Source organism: Parasteatoda tepidariorum, chromosome 3, assembly GCF_982258835.1.
Source record: "Parasteatoda tepidariorum strain Cologne lab strain chromosome 3, Ptep-v5.0, whole genome shotgun sequence".
In the NCBI taxonomy this organism is placed as follows: Eukaryota; Metazoa; Arthropoda; class Arachnida; order Araneae; family Theridiidae; genus Parasteatoda; species Parasteatoda tepidariorum.
Window position 1 is genome coordinate 40,018,218 of NC_141757.1, and position 15,448 is coordinate 40,033,665.

The 15,448-nt window shown below is 28.8% G+C and overlaps 1 protein-coding gene across 2 annotated transcripts in view; it reads left to right on the forward strand.

Moving 5' to 3' along the window:
* Window positions 1-15,448, forward strand: part of LOC107442658 (adenylate cyclase type 10) — a 103,249-nt gene that overhangs the window by 37,268 nt on the left and 50,533 nt on the right. For both annotated transcript variants that reach the window (XM_087159129.1, XM_087159130.1), the window contains 6 exons: window positions 2,539-2,628; window positions 6,620-6,775; window positions 9,219-9,317; window positions 9,474-9,512; window positions 11,805-11,948; window positions 14,286-14,488. In XM_087159129.1, coding sequence (XP_087015255.1) covers window positions 6,625-6,775; window positions 9,219-9,317; window positions 9,474-9,512; window positions 11,805-11,948; window positions 14,286-14,488 — 636 coding nt within the window. In that variant the 5' untranslated portion in view covers window positions 2,539-2,628; window positions 6,620-6,624. The remainder of the gene's footprint in view (window positions 1-2,538; window positions 2,629-6,619; window positions 6,776-9,218; window positions 9,318-9,473; window positions 9,513-11,804; window positions 11,949-14,285; window positions 14,489-15,448) is intronic.

The following is a 15,448-nucleotide window of genomic DNA, read 5'->3' on the forward strand; positions in this document are numbered from 1 at the left end:
ATCACCGTAATAATTTTGTATTGCTTATTATAATCCCGGTAGCAGAAACCATCAAGCACGCAGCTAGCACTAATAGATTATTACAGTATCTGCAAATTATTTTTCATTAAAGTTTTTTTTTCTTCTTAATAAGTGAACAAACAAATGAGATGAAATTACTGATGAGCCTTTCTAAAATATTTCTAACATTGTTTCTAGCACAAATTAAAAAGATTAATTTCAGAGAACACCACAAAGAACAAAAGGTAAAGATCTATTTTTCTGATACTTGATTATTGTCTCTGTAGGGATTTATTTCAATTTCTAGAATCATGTTGTAAAATTCAACTTAAATTCACGCATGAAGTTTTTCTGTATGATTTTAAGTAGTGTTTAATAGTGTCTTGTATTTGCAAATTCAGCTGAATTTTTTCAATAATAATTTGTCTGAATACGTTGAACTCCCAAATTTAGATACTGCTACGAACAAACTCCGTAAATTCTGCTGCAATAATGAATAAAAATAGTGATGTTGCTTATAATGAATAAAAATAGTGATTAATTTGGTGAAAGTTGTTTAACTAAAAATATGAATTGAAGGGTCAGTTTTCAGTTAAATCAAGCAAAAATAGAGGGCAGCACTAAACTCTATAAATAATTCAAATTTTTAATGTCATGATCATATAAAGAGCTAATAAGTATTTGTCCAAATGTCATATTTCTTGAATTCTCAATGAATGTGTTGACTAATTGTAAAATATATATGCATATCAATATTTTTTTTTAATTAAGCTTTTACTAAAAGCTAGCAAAAGCATGAAAGATTGACGCGAATATTGTAGAAATGAACCACAGATTTAATTCATAATCGAGATTCTTTGTTATCTAAAACAAAGTTTTGATCTTTATGATAAACATTGTACAGATATTTTAAAAAAAAAAAAATTGTGTGCACTATATGTCAGGTAATTTTATTTGAAATTCAAACTATTAGTTATATTTCAATATTCTTTACTTTCAAATTTTGCAATTTTCGTTTTAAGAATTTTTATCACAAACTTTGAAGTAATCGATTTTCATTTGGCGATTATTTAGGTTGTAATCAATAACATTATAAAATAAATTAAACGTAATTGTAGGTTTGCAATCCCATTTTAAGTTAAAAGTTTACAATCAGGTCCCCTTCTTATTTTGACAATTTTTTATTTTTTATTTTTACAAAAAGCAGGGTAAAATACTCACAAGTGAGATTTTCTAATAATAAGTAATCAAGATAGAAATAATCGGAAAACGGAAGGTTTTATGCACTGTAAAAGCTCCAAGGTAGTGTCCAATCCAAAGAGCACCCTATTCTCCCCTCTAATCTATTTTAAAATGCATGCTTGTAAAAGTGGAATTTCGGTTTATTGAATGCGATTTTTTAAGAACTCTGTTTTGTAAGTCATCAAATTGCTCTATTCGAGATATAAACTTTCAAAATTAAGCATTTTCCACTAATTTCACGGCCATAAATTTTTATCTTACACTCTTACTTAGTAAATGATGGTAGTTATAAACATAACTTTTATTTGGAGATATAATTAATTTAGCTGGTAAAATATTCTTTATAAATGTTTAGAAAAAATTAAAATAGTTATTTAATAGCAAAAAATTCGTGAGAAACGTTAGGCCTACCCAATAACTGAAAATATCTTCTGTATTTATTACATTATATTGAACTATTTTATATTTCTACTATGCCAATACTAAAATTTGAAACTGAGTAAATTGTTCTTCTGGTTATTCACCATTGTTCTAATTTAATCATTCATATTTTGGCGGAAAAAAACAAATTTGATGTTGCCCCAAATTTTGGTAATTGAAAAATAATGAATTTATTGTTTCTTCTATCGTTGGCAAATTAAATAAAAATTATGGAAAAAAACAATTAAAATTAAAACTAATTTTTTGAACTAAAGACTAAGTTATTAAACTTAAAAATATTGTAAAGAATGTCATATAAACAAATATACGTCCCCCCCCCCTTTACGAAGAGAAGTAAAATTATCAAACGTTTACCGATACGCTGCGAAAAAAAGCTGGGGTGAAACATCTTACAAAATCATCTTACAAAATCTAAAAGCATTTAGAAAACATCTTACAAAATCTAAAAGCATTTATGAAAATTTAAAGAATTTTGAAATTAAAATATTTCTTTAAAAAAAAGTCTACATTGTTCAAAAAAAGTTAAAAAATTATTTAAAATAATTAAATTTTAAAAAATAAAAATTTATTAACTTCTGATGAACGAATACATTTCAAAACTGTCAACCAAAAACATTTAGATCAGCAAATTCGATAGCCATTTTTATGCTTGCTAGAATAGTAATATTCAATCTATAAAATTATATCTAATTTTTCAGAATAAATATACGTTTTCGGGTACCCTTACAATTTCAAAAGTTAAGATTAATTATTCACTAAATATTTTAAATCAGTAGGTATCCAAAAATCCCTTTATAACTTGTTTTTATTGAGAGTGATTTGTTTGTCCTGCACAATTATTTTTTTTTATTCCAGACTTCTTAGGATTAAAGAAAGTTTGCTGCGATTGTTGCCGAGGTGGTGCGTCCAAAAATTCTTTGACAGATTTACCGAAAACATCTTCTGGTGAGCTTAAATCTTCATTTCAATAATTTTATCATGTAAATTATTTTCATGCTATATTTTGCCAATGTCTGTCTATAGTAAAAAGCAATACATCATAATGAATTTTATTTAATACATGCAATTTGGAAACAACCTATATCGTCTCAATATATTTTCAGCTCCCCTGGACAATTTTCAATTTGCTTTATTAACAAAACCTTCACTAAAAGAAATAAAGCATACATCTGTTTGCTTTGAGTGCAAAAATTTCTTTTTAATTAAATGTCTTAAATAACTTTTGATCCAATGATCAAAAGTTATTCAGGGTGCCAGATAAAAAAAGTCAAAAGTCGGGTATTTAAAATTCGATTTATCAGGAACTATTCAACCTATTTCATTAATTTTTTTTTATTTTATAATATATTATTGCATTATTTAAATAAATTAAAAAATGTGTACACTTTAAAGTTCAAAACTTCTTCAACCATTATTAAGTAAAAAAATTAATATAATAAATAATTATTAAGAATTGATTTTTGCATGGAAATATATTTGAGAAACAAGTTTTATAATTTTGAGAAAAAATTTCAACTTGGTTTAAAAGTTCTCGAGACATGGCAACATATGCAAAAAGTTAAATTTAAAATAAAAAGTTCAAACTTTCGTCCGCACTCCAAATCAAACTATTGGGTCCATATTTCCCAGATTGTGGCTACCTTCTATATTTCTGCGATCAGAAATTCGAATCCCTCGTAAAAAAGTATGTTTATTCAAAGAAAGTACATGTGTATCCAATTTCGTAACTTTATCGTCTGCACTAGCTAAGTAGCATGCTTGAGGTCAACCCTCGAACCATTAAGATTGAGTCCTATATCAAAAGTTATTCAAAGTGTTTCAATAATTTTTTTTTGCACTGTAAATTTATTTTGTATGTTCTTAACTGTATTTTCAATTAAAATGTGATTAAAATACAATTTAATAGAATTTATAAATATTTGATTTATTTGTGGTGCTCATTATATTAGGGTCTTTAGTAACCATAAAATACTTTATAAATCTTTTCATAAAATACCACTTTTATATTATGGTAATATTTATCTGAAAATATCACTGTATAAGTTAACAAAAAAACACAAAAGGCGAAAATATGAAATTAGGATAATATTTAATATAAAAGTAAAATATCGTTCAAGCAAAATATGAAATTATCTGGTAAATAGTGCGATAATTATTCATAGTTTTATGCTAATGGTTAGCTAAATTCTTTTGTTTATTGTCGATCATATCACGTAATTTTTTGATCGAAAAGATGAATATGACCGACAACTAACCTAAAATTGGTTGTATGTATCTATTTTGCATTATTTAGAAACCAACACCATATAGATCATTTGAATCCCAATGAGATAACCCGGGTTCGAATCCAATCGGTGGCTGGTTGGTACCGATTCTGCTCCTGGCTCAAACCAATCTCAATGCTGATGTAAATTATCTTCAGTGGTAGACAGATCATAAGTAAGAATCACCTAACCGTCGGGCTAACCCTGGAGGTTTTCGTTGTTTTCTTCTCCAAAAACGCAAATACGGGTTAGTTCCATCAAAAAATCCTCCATGAAAGCTAGTTTGTCCCAATGTTTTATCCAGTAGTTCCCTTGCCTTCTGAGTTGGGTTCAAAATTACAAAACTACGGAATTTAACATTAATGGTCATAAACCCAGAATTTGGTTAGTTATAAAACAAAATTAAACTCTTTCCAAATAAAAGTAAATTCTTCACTCGCTTAACCCCTTCCTTCTCGCTCCCGTGAAAATGACGGAGTGAGATTTCGTCAGCTATTTCTTGCTCCCGTGATATTGACGGGCTGGAGTGTTCAGTAGTAACGCGCCAATAAGAATAAAACTAATTCATTTCTTTTGCCCGGAAAATATTTTATTTCTCATTTTACACACCTGATGGCAGCACCAGGATATTTTTTAAGGTAATTGTAGATAGTTAGTTTATCTTAAACTAGTTGCAGCACTAATCAAATACATAATACAAATACAAAAGACAAAAAAATAGGCACTTTTATGACTGTTTTCTTGAAAATGAACCGATCGTCAAGGGGTTAAAAGGAAAGAATTCAAGCTTATATTTTTATATTAGTGTATCGAATTCCAGGTAATGGTGCCTAACCTTAAATAAATACCGGTACATGGAATACCGAACCTTGTGTGGCATGGGTAAATTGCTTTAAATATTAACAAATATTGATGTAAGAAATATCGGTCAAGAATTTACATAATATTTTTATAACATTCACCGAAATTGTGGATGTTATTACAATAACCGGATTGACTGGATTAATACCCCGACAGTAATGTGTGGGCCGTTGCCTGGTACTAATGTTTTTTAAGGCTAAAGGTCACTACTCGCTGCAACCTTTACCGATATTCCTCATACTGATATTCATTTTTTATAATATATCCTAATTCCTATGTGGGATATTTTTAAATTTGTCACATCCAGGAGAAAAAAATTTATTTCTGACTCATGATATCTTAAATTTTGTCTGCTGTGCCGGTTTTTAGAGAAATGAAGGCATGCATTTTACCCGTTAAAGAAATGCATGTTATGCATTTAACCGCCACCCGTTAAGGAAATTAAGTAATTCACTTCCAATAAAACAATTAGCACTTATTCGCTTCCGTCACGGAGATTTTTGTACTGATTCTGATACTATACTTTTATTAGTATAATTCTGATACTATTATTTCATAAGTATAAAAACGTTTCATAAAATTCTTACTCTAACGTAGTCACTCATTATGTAGCGACATTTAGAAACCAAATTACTATAACCGCTATTGTAAATAAATATTTTAGCTTCTTATTTCCCTCATTGCTAAGATAAAAATATAGTTTCTAAGAATTTTTTTTCTCATAAAAATTAATTTAAATCCTGGTTGATGTTGACCATAATAAACTGAATTCAACTTCCTAAGTTAGGAAAAATACTCAAATTATTATTTCAGCTAGCATCAATTATTTATAAAAGTGTCGAAACAGTCAATCTATATTATTATTTTAGTAAAGATCGTTGTATACTTTTCAACTAAAGATAAACTCCTCAGATATTTTTTATTTTAATTCAGTGTTATATAGTGTTGCCCTGATATATTGCGTAAGGTAATAGTAAATATTATTTTAATTGAAGTAATTTAAACTTATTCATAGCCGTCACAAAGATTTGTGTACAGATTCACAGATTCTAATTCTGTTGCTATTATTTTATTAATTTCAGAACTTTTCAACTTTTCATAAAATTCTTACTCCGATGCAGTCACTTATTATGTAACTATATTTAATTACCAAATTATTATAACCACTATTGTAAATTAATATTTCAGTTTTGTATTTTCCTCATTGCTAAGACAAATATCTTTTCTACGAATTTTTTTCTCAGAAATATTAATTTAAATCCTGATGAATGTTGAAAATAATAAACTAAATTCTACTTCCTTAGATGGGAAAAATACTCAAATTATTATTCTTGCGAGCATTAATTACCTATAAAATTGTCGAAACAGTTTATCTATATTGTTCTTTTAGTAAAGATAATTGTATGCTCTTCAATTAAAGATGATCCCCTCAGATATCACTTATTTTAATCCAGTGGTATATAGTGTTGCCCGGATGTTTTGCGTAAGGTAATACTCAACATTATTTTAATTAAGTTTACTGTTTACGGTTACTTTAGTAAGTGTGACAGGAATTTCAAATTTAAAAAAAGAAGCGAAAATTTAGACTAAAATGAAAATAAATAGCTGAACACGAAACGAAAATGCCACTTATTTCCCGCATTACTAACTCTTTTCGCTACTGTTTTAGATTTCCAAAATTACGGCTGATTTTATTTTCATCTTTCCACATTTATTTAATGTTTAATTACTTATCTGTTAAAAAGTGTTAAGTCTGTTAAAAGTAAATATATTGTGATAGCAAATCGTGATTTTTTACACATTGTTTATAGATGCCATGGAATGTTTAGCTATTGGATCAGCCTGCTTCGTACCTGACTGTGTGAGAAAGGCTGCAGAAGAAGAAAAACTAGGACCGCTAGATGGAAAAGATGGCGGCCCATACACTTTGACCTTTTTTGCCATTATTTTAACAATCGAGATACCAGGTATTTCTCAATTATAAGCTGTAAATATTGTCTCGGCATTATTTAAACAATCGAGATACCAGGTATTTCTCAATTATAGGCTGTAAATATTGTCTCTGCTGTACTCACGGTGATGATAGCTTTTCTGATCCATTATAACGTCACGATCAGTTTTTTACCGTGCTTTACCTGATTTTAAAACTGTGAACAACGGGTAAGGGAACTGTGCAGATATATTAAATAGCTTGCTTCTGCAGTGAATGAATGGCTTTTCACTTATACTTTTTATATTTATTCATTGTTATTTTCCAGACTAAAACTTCTTAACATGAATATTGGATTTACAGTAAAAAGAGTACATCCTGAATAGTTTTAAGAATTTATTTAATGCATATTACGTAATTTGAACTGTAAATAATGCAGTTTAAATTAAGTAAATATACTAGACAATAAAAATGAGATAAATTAACACATTCTCCTTTTTAGTATTGTTACATTTGTTGGGCCTGAAATTAACTGAAATTAAGTTACAGTTAACTTAGACTGTAACTTAATTGCCTGAAATTAAGTTACAGTCTGTATTTAATAACAATTTATTCAATAGTATAGTAACTTAATTTTAACCACAAGCTACTTAACTTCTGTAGTATTCATTTCAAAATGGTATTAAAACCGTGTAGAAATAGTTTTCCTACTATGTAGGAATGGTAGTAAAACAATGTAGGAATGAAATTTCATCAATTGTTTACAGATAAATTACACTTATATTATGAAACTTAATCCATAGTCATTACTTTTCTGAGTATTGTATCTAATTATTCTAATTTAAATTATAGTTTCAATGGAAATTAATTCAATAGCACATTGCCTTAACTTTAAAAACTCCTTGTACTTTTTCACACTTGTAATTTTTGTAGAGTGGTATGGAAAATCAAAATGCATCCGTTTATTTTCAATTGAATAACATTTATTTATATTTTATTCTCTAGTAACTTTTAAAATTTATTTCATAGTTTTCTGTACGCTGCGCATAAATATAAAACAGAGTATCCTAAAATATTTTTTTTTATTATTATTGAAGTTTCTGGTACTAACGTGCAATTTAATAGTTCAAGGGATAAGCCTTTAATAGACCAATTATTTAGTACAATTGATATTATTGTTTACAAATAAAAAATAAACTTTTCGGAAGCATCATTATTTTTTTCAGATTTGGATTTGAAACTTTCAAAATAAGAAGGTAATCGCAATCTACCTACAATATATGGTTCTATTAGTTTAGTCAAAGGAGCAATTGAAATTAAAAAAGCTTAAATCTTATTACTTTTTTTTAATATTTTGTTCGCATTTTTCTAGACCTGTTTAGGTTAAAAACTTTTTTCTTTCTCGAATGTAAACTCGTTTAACCAAATATAGCTCCATATGAAATATCACATTAAAAGATTATTTATTATTTTTTAATTATTCGGTTTTATAACGGTTGAAACAAGCAACGGCTATACAAATTATGCATACACACCACCCTCCATCTATAACAGGCTCGCCCAGGTTTTCATGGTTTCTCGAACAATGTTTTCATGGGGCACATTAAGACCCATAATCTTCATAGAACAATCCCTGACGTCTGCAAGCTTCTTGAACATAGTTGCAGACCAGGTTCACCCATTCATGGCAACAGTTTTCCCTGCGGGGGATGGTGTAGGATAATGCACAATGTCATAAGGGTCGAATCGTCGAGGACCATTCCAGTGACTTTCAAGTCATGTCTTGGCCCCCAATTTCACCTGACCTTAAACCAATAGAGCATTTGTGGTCCTACTTGGAAAACCAAATTCTTGCTACCTCGTTACCCCCTCGGAATGTGAGGGAATTGCAGGAGCAGTTGGTGAGCCCTTGATATCAGGTACCTCAGACTACCTATCAACACCTTGTGGGATCAATGTCACTGCGGGTGCTAGCAGTTTTGAGGGCTAAAGGTGGTCCTACATGTTACTACCAGGGTGGTCATAATGTAATGACTCTTCAGTGTATATTATACAACTATGCGCAGAATTTTTTAAACCGTATAATTGTTAATAACAAATTCCAAATTTCGCATTGAATCTATTGAATTTATTATAAGAAAAAATGGGATATTTTCATGATTCGTCTTCACATTCACCATTATACATTAAAAAAACTTAATTTTACATTACAGTAAACATACGACTTTGTTATATTTATATTCTCTTATTCAATTAAATAAAAATAATCGTTTATTGTTTTTTACAACTTGTTAATCGTTTAGTTAATCGTTTTTTAAAACTTGTTATCGTAACTTAACATTACTTTCGCTACTCTGTATGCACCTGAAAAGTTTAAATTCGTAGTTTAAAGATATGTATTTTAGAGCCAGAGTTTCTTTCTCACAACTTTTCATTTCAGTTTTATTTTTCTAGAGCTAATATTTTATTTTTAATTTTAGTTGTAGTTGAAATTATTGATTATTATTCCGTCAGCATAACTTATTCCGCTGAACAAGTAGCAGAAGAATTGGATTTACATGTAACCAACCTAATAAATTGTAAGTACAAAAATAATATTATTAATACTTATATTTTCCTTCAAAATTAAAATACATTTAGAATAAATATCTAGTTGATGCAATTGTTTTCAATTTATGAAAACACAAAGCGAATAAGCTTTAGTTGAATAATTTATTTATACAAATATTTTATAGGTATTAAAACTGGAGGAGGCGATGTTATACAATTTGAAGGTAAATTTTGATATTTGTATAGAAAAAGTAGGTAAAAATAACAAATTATTTCTGTTGCACAATGTTTACTTTCATCATGCATCAATTATTTAAAGGGCTTAAATAATCATATGAATCTTTAATATTGGTTTTCTTGGTGAACTATTTCTTATAAATGATACTTTAAATTTAATTTTTATAATTTAAATTTAATTTAATTTTTTGTTGATATAATATATCCAATAATTTTATTATATTTTATTATTTATTTGTTGTCCTATTTTAAGTTTTAATGTAGTTCTTGTCATCTTTAATATCTGTAATTGCATATTTGTTGACTCACTGAAAAATAAGAATGGTCAAATTACCAGAATATGGTAAAATTTACCATGTTTTTCTGGCTCTATCGGAAAAGCAAAAAGCTCAGTACTTTTTTTACCGACTCGCTTTGGTAATGATTTTGATAAAATTCACAATAAAATATTACTTTATAATATGGTAAGTGCAAATACGGTGAAATTTGATAATTTTATCATGATACCTTGTAGCATGGCATAAAACCTTTTATTCGGCTAAATTTATTTCTCAGTTTTGTATTTTTCACAAACTGTGTGGTAATAAAAAACATACTTTTAAAAACCAGAATTCCCGGGACAACCGTTTCGATGCGAACGAAAAAATTACGAATTAATTGGTTTAAATCCAATTAAAAACCAGAATTCCCGAGACAACCGTTTCGATGTGAACAAAAAAATTACGAATTAATTGGTTTAAATCCCGTTTATTTTGGTTTAACTAACCAGAACTTAGGTTTTATTACCTGAAATTTCATTATCAGGCCGTACAGTACTTTTTGACGTTTTTTTTAATGAGCTGCTTTAAATTGTATTTAATGTCTCTTTTAAAATTTGTTAAGGAATATTTGTTGTTTCATTCTAAGTATCGAATAAAATATTTGTTGTTTCATTCTAAGTATCGAATAAAATATTTGTTGTTTCATTCTAAGTATCGAATAAAATATTTGCCGTCTCATGTTAAATCTCTAACTAAATTGCTTTCATTTTTAATCATCTAATTTTCGCTTCATTTTTATATTTCTGTATGAATATTTTTCGCCTTGTCTTAAATCTCTTATGGAAAGTTTCTGGTCGTAATTTAAACTTCAAATAAAACTCAGACATAAGTGTTTCTGAAATTAATGCTTTTAATTAATGAAAGCTTTTAGAGTTCAGTCTCATTTTAAAATTATAAGTATTACTTTTAAAATTACTTTTCACTGTTATGTATTAAAAATTAAGTTAGTTATTTTTAATTTTTTGATAAAAATGAACGAAACAATTCTTTAATTGAAATTTACTTAAAAAACATAGACGTTCTCGTATTATAAAATTTGAGGTTAGATCTTTTAAATACAATTATTTTTCTTTTAAAAAAAGAAAAAGAGAAGTATGAGTGAAGTAATTTTTTGCCAACATAAAAAGCTATCCCGATGTGCTCACCGATACCAAAGAATTTCCATAGATTAATATTTTCTATCATGGAATATGCATGTGAAATAAATTTGCAGAACATTCTCTTGCTAACACTTTGATGTAGATGGGACACCGGTGTCACTTTTGTATATGTTTTTTGACACTCTAATCACAAATAAAAATATATATTGGAACTTTTTAATTAAAACTTTTCAATTTGTTAATAATTGATTTTATAAATTAAAGAAATTTCAATGATGAATAACTGTTTCTCTATTTAGATCTAAATCACTGCAAATTAGGGAAAAAAATTAAGATTTGGAAATTTTACCTTTAACGGTGTTTCACATCAGTTTTTTATGCTGTATTTCATTAACATGCATTGTTATATTTCTAAATACAATATTTTTTGTTTTATTTCGACCTAAATTAGTAAAAAATAATTTAAAAAAACATGAAAAATATATTAAATGGAAATTCTGCTTTGAAGGGCTAAAGAAGCTTGTTATATTTAAATTTTAGGCTTATAAAATAACCGACAAATAATTTTTCATATTTTCGAATTAGCTTCGACTTTCCTTAAAACAAGTTTGCTATTATATTTGTCGAAAATTAAGTTAGAGTAATTTTTTGTAAATAAATTAAAAGTCAAAAATACGTAAATATCTGTAATAGAGTTAAGAACGTAATTAGTAAGCATAAAAAATTCAAACATAATCAAGCATCATAACATCAACAACAAACATCACAAATGAAATAAAGTAATATCTCTGTCTAAAATTACTTTTATTACTTGTATTAAAATAAATACCAACTAATATTTTTGATCTTTTCTTGTTAGACGGAATCTTACAAAGCATGTGGACTGTAGAGCCCGACAATGCTGCAAATATTGCTAAGCGAGTTTTAAATGTTGCATTGTTTATACAGAAAAACTATGATGACACCAAGACTAAGTTTGGAAGAAATTTAACAAACTTAATAGGTTTGTGCAATTTTACTTACATTGAATAAAGTACTTAGCAACATATTTATTTTTTCTCCACCGATGAATATCCTTGCCGAGAACAGGGTTGGATGTAATAGAGTTTACCTCCATATTGAATGCAGTTTCGTTACAAGAAAACGAACAAGAACGAAACTCTTATACGGTTAACTCTAAAATAATAAGTTTACACTGTGAAAAAATCCAATCCGGATCAAATTACAGTAAAAATTACCGGCACCCTGGGTGCATCATCAGTGAAATTAATTTTACCGTATATTTTACAGTAATATTTATTTAATTAGTGTGGTTCTGTGATTTTGCGGTAATTATTACTGTAAAAACTATGGTATATCATATTTTTTTTCTGTAAAATTTTACATTAAAACATATTTTACGGCAAAAAATGCCGATACATTTTATTGCAATTTAATTTGGAATTTCTTATAGCGTATTCCATGATCTATTATCATCCACTAATATTACTTTATGTCAGCACCATGGTCAGCAAAAACTGGAAGCTTTTCAGCTTTTGCTGCTTGATTCAATGTTTTCCATCGTCTTTATTGAAACCTGAATCAAATATGAGGGTTCGATCCCTCAAGTCATTCGAGTCTCTTGTTATTGTGTTTATCAGTTTGTGTACTCAGGTTTTCTTCTATGCCATGTCTTTGAACAAACAAAGCAAATACTTTACTGTAGATTTCGAAAAAAGTGGCTTAGAAACATTTTACTTTTTAATGCTAACGGAATAAACGCTAAAATCTAATTTCAAAACGCTGATCAAACAAAATTTATTTTTTTTAAAAAACAATTTAAATAAGTAGCTTATCATAGAGTAATGCCAAATATCCAGCGTCTAGAAATCTGAATTTCAAATATTCGAAACCTCAATTTTGACTTTTTAGTCGCTAACGTTGGTTTTTCTATTGCAAAAAGAGTAATGCATTCCTGCAATAACCCGTTGGGGGTCAGGGGGATCATGGAGATTAGGGCTGCACAATTTTGTGACTGCAGCAGTGTGCCAACACTGAGCGTGAGCCACCTTTACTTCCTGGACAAGGTGATACCCATCGATCTAAAGATGGCCGAGCTTCAAGACGCAACTAAGGATCGAACCTCAGCTCTTCACAATGGCATTTCAATGCCTTAACGCCAGAGCCATCCCCGCAGTTTTACCAACCTAAAAGTTCAACAAGCAGTCATGTACAAAGATTTGGATCAGCTTCCTAGGGGAAATGAGAGCATGTGTAAAGTACAAAGTGTGATGTGAAAGAAACACACTATTATTGAATTGTGAGCTGCAGTATGTTTAGTAGGAAACAGTTAAATCAAAAATTTTTATACGATCATTTTAAATCTTTGCTTTTTTATAAAAAGTTTTCTGCCTAATCTGCATGACCTTAAAACAAACTGAAACATGCATGTAATCCTTTTAGAAGGAAGCATAAAAGGTATTAAGAATTAAAAAAAAAACACTTTATACGTATAGAAGAGGAATAAAAGGTTTTTGTGACTTTTAGAAACGTTCTTTTATTACATTACATTGCTACAAATGTTATATATAAACGACATTTTTGAGATCATAATGCGGCTTGCTGTGTTGATCACTTTCCTTGTATTATTTGTTATTTACAAGTTTACAACCTCTTTCTCTCTCAAGCATTCTGTAATCGATCCATTTCTCTCCAAATTTCAAGTCACTGACTTCCCCCTATTAAGCTGCAACAAACGTTAACTGCTTGCGACGTTCAACATTTTGCTCCTTTTTTTCTTTTTCTTTTTTTTTTTTTTTTGAATTTAGCAATTTTTTAGGAAATTGTTACTTCGGTTTGTGAGTGAGTAACCTGGTCGAAACAAAAGACGTGCTCTCTCGATTAAGAAAGACAGGTACCCACTCTTTAACCGTAAAGTTCGCTTTCCAATACCTAAGTAAATTTGATCAATTATCAGTTTCAAAAAATAGTAATAATGATAATAATTTTTAAAAAGTGGTTCAACCAAACATTAAAAATAATATCTTTCCTACATTTCATGAGGAAAACATCTGAATAAATCTGCAATTTTTTTTTTTTTTTGTATATGCGCATCAGATCATGTGATTGGCTCGTCCTATCAGAGCAGACCTTCCTAGATATTTGATACTATTGCGTTTAGAATCGGTAAAAACCAAATATCTGTTTAGATATAAAATCATGTGATTGACTCGTCCTATTAGAACAGAACTTTCTAGATATTTGGTACTATTGCGTTTAGAACCGGTAAAAACCAGATATCCGTTTAGATATAAAAATCTGACCTGGGCATTTTTCTATAAAGTTCTATCATTTGTTTCAGGTATTTCTATTGGTGACGTAAATATGTTTTTTGTTGGGGCAGAAAGAATACGATACGTGTTGGTCGGAGATGTCGTTCAGGAGTCTTTGCATGCGTCAGCAATTTGTATTCAACGAGCAGTAGTTGTATCTCCGAAATTCTGGGAGAAGCTAGCTTCATCTGACAGCTACAAGTTTCAAACTCTTCAAGATGAATATGTTAAAGTAAGCTCTGTTTAACTAATTTCTACCTTTGACCGTGACAAACATTCGGTTAATAATGTAATTTTTCTAACAATTCTCCTAGTCCGACATGAAGTTAAATTTTCGAAATCTCCTGAAGTTTATTCAGATTTAAACTATTTAATTCGTCTGCATTCAGCAAATATGTTTTTGATGCCCCTCATAATTGTAGATTTTAAGTTTTTGACATTTCACATTACATTCCTAAGTGTTTCAAATTGTTTGACTGTTATAAATAAAATTAATCGGGAAAAATTCTTTTAGTAGTTTTTAAACTTTTACAGCATCTGTAACCTACAAAACATGATTGGGATATGACATGTGAATTCGTGGATTAATCTGCTAGCATGAATACATTAGACACTTGTAGTCTTTTAGTCAGGCAATAAAGATGGCAATAAAAATGGGCGTTACCTGGAAAAAATAAATGAGAGCAGTTTTTATTTTTTCAACAGTGCGCAAAATTTAAAAAGATTAATCAACCAAAAGGACTTTTGATCTAAAGATCCAGTCTTCACGTTTTAGGACTTGATGATTTGCGAGGGTGACCTCAAATATTCTAATTAGTTAGTGTATATGATATTTTAAGTTACGTTACCAGAAACCAAAACGTACTTTCTCTTAATAAACATACCTTTTTTCGATGAATTCGAATTTCTGACCCCCCAAACTAGAGGAGAAAGCCGCAATCAGAGAAATGTGGTCCCCATATTTTGGATAGGACAACAGTACAAAGTTTGGCTAACTATGTTTATTTTATTTTTTGTTAAGTACGTTAAAATCGCATCATTAGATCAATTTATATTCAACTCAATATTCAGAGATTTCCGATTTTTTTTATTTATTATTATTACTATTATTTTATACCCTAAACTCTTATTACTTAAGTTCTTCAGTTTTCGATTTTTTCTTAATTTTGATAATACATGTTTATTTCACAGT